Source organism: Hylobates moloch, unplaced genomic scaffold (genome assembly GCF_009828535.3).
Source record: "Hylobates moloch isolate HMO894 unplaced genomic scaffold, HMol_V3 SCAFFOLD_14, whole genome shotgun sequence".
NCBI lineage: Eukaryota > Metazoa > Chordata > Mammalia > Primates > Hylobatidae > Hylobates > Hylobates moloch.
The window spans coordinates 15,842,976-15,847,071 of record NW_026652289.1 but is presented as its reverse complement, the minus strand read 5'-3'; the positions used below and the strand labels follow the sequence as shown (position 1 = coordinate 15,847,071).

At 37.6% G+C, this 4,096-nt stretch overlaps 1 protein-coding gene across 1 annotated transcript; it reads right to left on the bottom strand.

Annotated features, from left to right (window-relative positions):
- Positions 1-1,250: 1,250 nt before the first annotated feature.
- On the bottom strand, positions 1,251-2,487 carry CLDN17 (claudin 17). Its single transcript, XM_032176304.2, has one exon. The coding sequence runs from the start codon at positions 2,297-2,299 to the stop codon at positions 1,625-1,627; it is 675 nt and encodes a 224-aa protein (XP_032032195.1). The 5' UTR covers positions 2,300-2,487; the 3' UTR covers positions 1,251-1,624.
- Between the last annotated feature and the right edge of the window lie 1,609 nt (positions 2,488-4,096).

The window sequence follows — 4,096 nt, the reverse complement described above, 5'->3', positions numbered from 1 at the left end:
AAATTCATCTTAATCACCATTTTTCTTATTTTTATTGCTAATCTTTGAAGATATTTACACTTGTGTGATCTTATCATTTAATATTACCAGTGTTTTAAATACAGTTTTAAATTACCAGGGGCTTCACCTACTGACGTCTTGCTGGTGGTTTGTAGAACACAGTGAAGGTTGGATATTAACATCCAGGCTTGAGGTATCCCTGATTTAATGTTTCAGAGTTACTAAGTGATCTTGTGAGGACAGAAATTTATTCTAATTGACCCCACAGCTAAATATATCAACATCATTGTAATCTATTTTATTTTATTACAATAAGGATGAAGATGCAATAAATATTTGGTGAGCAAATTCAAGCTTCTCATTGCAATTATATACTCAAAATTAAATACATTTTTATTACAAAATAAGCATAATATTTGAAGAGTTAAAACTGAACATATAAACATTGATTGATTCACAAGACATAAAAGCTATTCAGAAGCAACCCATAGGGGTGATCTTGCCTCATAAACACTCCCCACTCACTCTCACCCCACATGACCCACCACACTTTTAACCCTGATATTGATATGGGAAATGAAGAACTGAGAAAATCATGTGTGTAATTCAAGCAAAACAAAAATACCTTCACCATACCTATTTGTTTAGTAGAGAATACAAAAAAGGTATTTATCTCAGCCTGACTAATTGTCTGAATCATTACCTTGATTCTTTGAATTGCTTAGCATGTTTATACCTGTGCAATGACTAAAGAATAAAACAAGGAAAAGAAACCATTCCCTTCAACGCCCAAACTGCAATTCTCTAATTGGGACCGTATAACCTCTAGATAAGAATTGAGTGTTAATAGCCTCCCACTGATGTGTCTTATCAAGATAGATGCTTCTGTTTGCTTGACATGCAGATGATAGGCTATGAAAAATGTTAGTTTTCATTTATAAATTATTTTCCTTTAAACAGTAATTCTAGGTGAGTTTAACTGTATAAATTAGAGATCTTAAAATCTGTCTTCTTAATTGTCTTAAGAGAAATCAGAGCTCCCTTTTCACTAAAGTGTCTAATTTTTATTGTGTGTGTTCCTAAAGGAACAAAGCCTTTCATTAGATGGACATTTTCATATTTTGACAAATTCAGCTAAAAATTATTGTTTGATATCTACAATTTTCCATGATAGTCTTTTAAAAAAGGTCATCATTTAGTTGTTAGTATGTAGTACAAGAAACAATGTAGAGGAAAAATAATAGGTTACATTTTAGAATAGGTATATGTTTTATTGTTATAGAATATCAATTTCAACTTTAGATTCTTATCAGATAATATATGATGGTCAAAAAGTAGTAGTCCATCATTGTACACTTGCCAATGATTATGGGCATACTTGAATTTAGAATATGAAAATTGGAACAGCAATTGAGTCCAACAATAGTCAATGCATTTAATACACCTGAAGTCAGAATGTCCAAGTAAGTCATTTCCATTCCTACCACCAGTAACAAATTGAAACTTTCATATCAGTTTAAATCTAGACATAAAGCAAGTTCTCCTGCCTCACATACTTACAGTTTCTAGCAGCACTTTATAAAAAACATTGACCGTAGTCCATACTTGGAGCCAAAAGGGGGCATTAGACATAACTGGTGGAGGTCTTACTAAGCATTGTCCTGTTTCTTCGCTTATCTGTGTGTGGCACACAGTAGCCAGGCACTGGATATCTGTACCCTTGTTTCTTTCTGTTACAGCAGCAAAATCCACAAAGCAGACCCCCTCCAATGAAGAGGACAGCAGTGCTTGCCCAGCCAAGGAAAAGTGCTGCTCCCAGCTCTCGTTTCTGACCTGTGTGAATGGCTGGGTTGTAAAAATCTCTGATGATTATATTGGCCGTCCAGCTCACCGGAATCAGAACGAAGATGCCCGTCAGGATGAAGAGGACTCCTGAAGTTCCCAGAAGGTATGCTTTGGCCCTCTCGTTAGAGCCTGTGCACTGGACCTGCTTCATGCCACAGATGCCAATAAGTAGGGCGATCAAGGAGAGAGCAACAGCCACACACATGAGGGCCCGGGCTGTTTCCAGGGCAGGCGGGAGAGCCAACAAGGAACTATAGAACTTGCATTGCAACCGGACCCTGGCTTGTCGGATGCAGTTCATCCAGAGCCCTTCCCAGAGCCTCTCAAAGACAATAATGTTGCTGCCAACAAAAGCTGATACTCTCCACTGAGGCAGAAGGGTTGTGGCAAGAGTCCCCACCATGCCAAGGAACCCAAGAACCAGCCCAGCAATTTGCAAGGGATAAAATGCCATTGCCTTTACTTTGAAGACTGATTCAATTCGGAGTGGTAGAAGATGCTCAAGATGTAGAACGTGGAAGCCTTTTGAGTCTAGAGAAGTCTTTGATGATGTTCTTCTTGGCTGCTGCCCATAACGTTTTAGTCCAAATCAGTAGCTGTGACTGAACTTGGCCTAACTAGAAGTACCTGTTGTAAATGCATGTTGCCTTTTTTCATACACATTCATTTCTGTATGGATTATTTACTAGTCTTATATAATTGTTTCCCAGCCAATAAGAAGGTAGCTAGGGGTGTGTCAAGAAATACTGCATTCAAGTTTAGGATTTCTCATATTATTACTGCCTTAGCAATGCTGTAATTAAGTGTCAAAGTTTCCATTGTGGATTGCTAATTACAGAGCTGAAACTTCCTGTGTAAAAATCACTCTGATATAAAAGTGTAAATATATGTGTTAAGACACAGCTGAAGACAATGCCAAAACCTTGTGAGTTTATTGGATAGTAATTAAAAAACATTTTGGACTTTAAACTATTACTTTATTCCAGTGTAAGCCACTTTTCCTTAAGATGGTAATCAATTCTGGCTTTAATAAAGATGCCTCAATAGGGAGAAATGTTTAGGTATTAGTTTCAAGACACACGAAAACTACTGATACTTAGGAGGAGCCCTAAGCAAGAAATTAACATTTCATAGTTTATTCTTAAGATCCAGAAAAGAAGAAAATAGAGAAGTACTCTTTATAATTAATTTGAATGAACTGTTAATTATTACATTAACTGTTAAGTAACACCTCTCTCTCTATTGAAGTAATGTTTAGTATGGAAACTTTCATTCAATGTTTCTTCAATGGCAGCTTGAAATATATCACATTTATTAAAGCCAAACACATACCTTTCACTTTTATGGAACAATATAAAAGTGGCCCTTGAAATTGGCTATGCAGTCACTTAAAATTTAGACACTAGAGAATATTTTAGTGCTGGAAGTTATCTTCAAGGCCATCAAACTTCAGACCCTTATTTGCCAGATGAACGGGAGGTGGGCAAAGTGTTTGGCTGAGACAAGCCATGTGGTAACTGATCCAGGAACAAGCCCAGCTCTGTAACTCACTGTGCTTACCTCCTCTGTCTAGTCTGATTCAAAAATAGGAAGGAGAGATGCTTTTTCGAATCTTTTCATATAAGTGGGACTAAACCTAGTGGAAATTTAACACTATCCTTTCTATAGTTTTTCAAATGGTTTTCAAGGAAGAAAAACTCAACTGAGATTGTTTCAAAATTCCAGTCAAGTTGTAGCTTTTGACTGCCGCTTTCTTGCCATTCCCTAGAGGCAGTGGGGGACTTCATGTGGGAGAAGTGGACCCTTTTCCTTTTTCTTTTACATCCCACTGGCAAGGGATCTACTGTAAGGATGAACATGTCTCCAAAGCAACCACGCCAACCACACTCCAGGTGGGAGGCATTACAGTTTGCAAAAGGTCCTCCATTTCAGTCAATTACAGGCCAAAGATTTAATGGGTGGTCCAAAGACATCCAGATTTAAAGAGTCCACTCACTGAATTAATGAATGTGAAAATCATTGAGTTTTCAGAATGATTGGTCTGAGAACTCCCTCTCTAAGGAATGTGAATCATTGAGCAAACAGATGACTTCTGTGTCGTTAACAGTTTCCCAACACCGGATTGGATGAAGCGTTTCCTTGGCCCTTTGTTCATGGTTACTGAGACATAGGCTTAACCATTCCCTCCCTGACAGGATTTTCCAGCATTACTCTGACTTGTTACTTCTGGGTCCTCTTCCTCGTTCTAGTT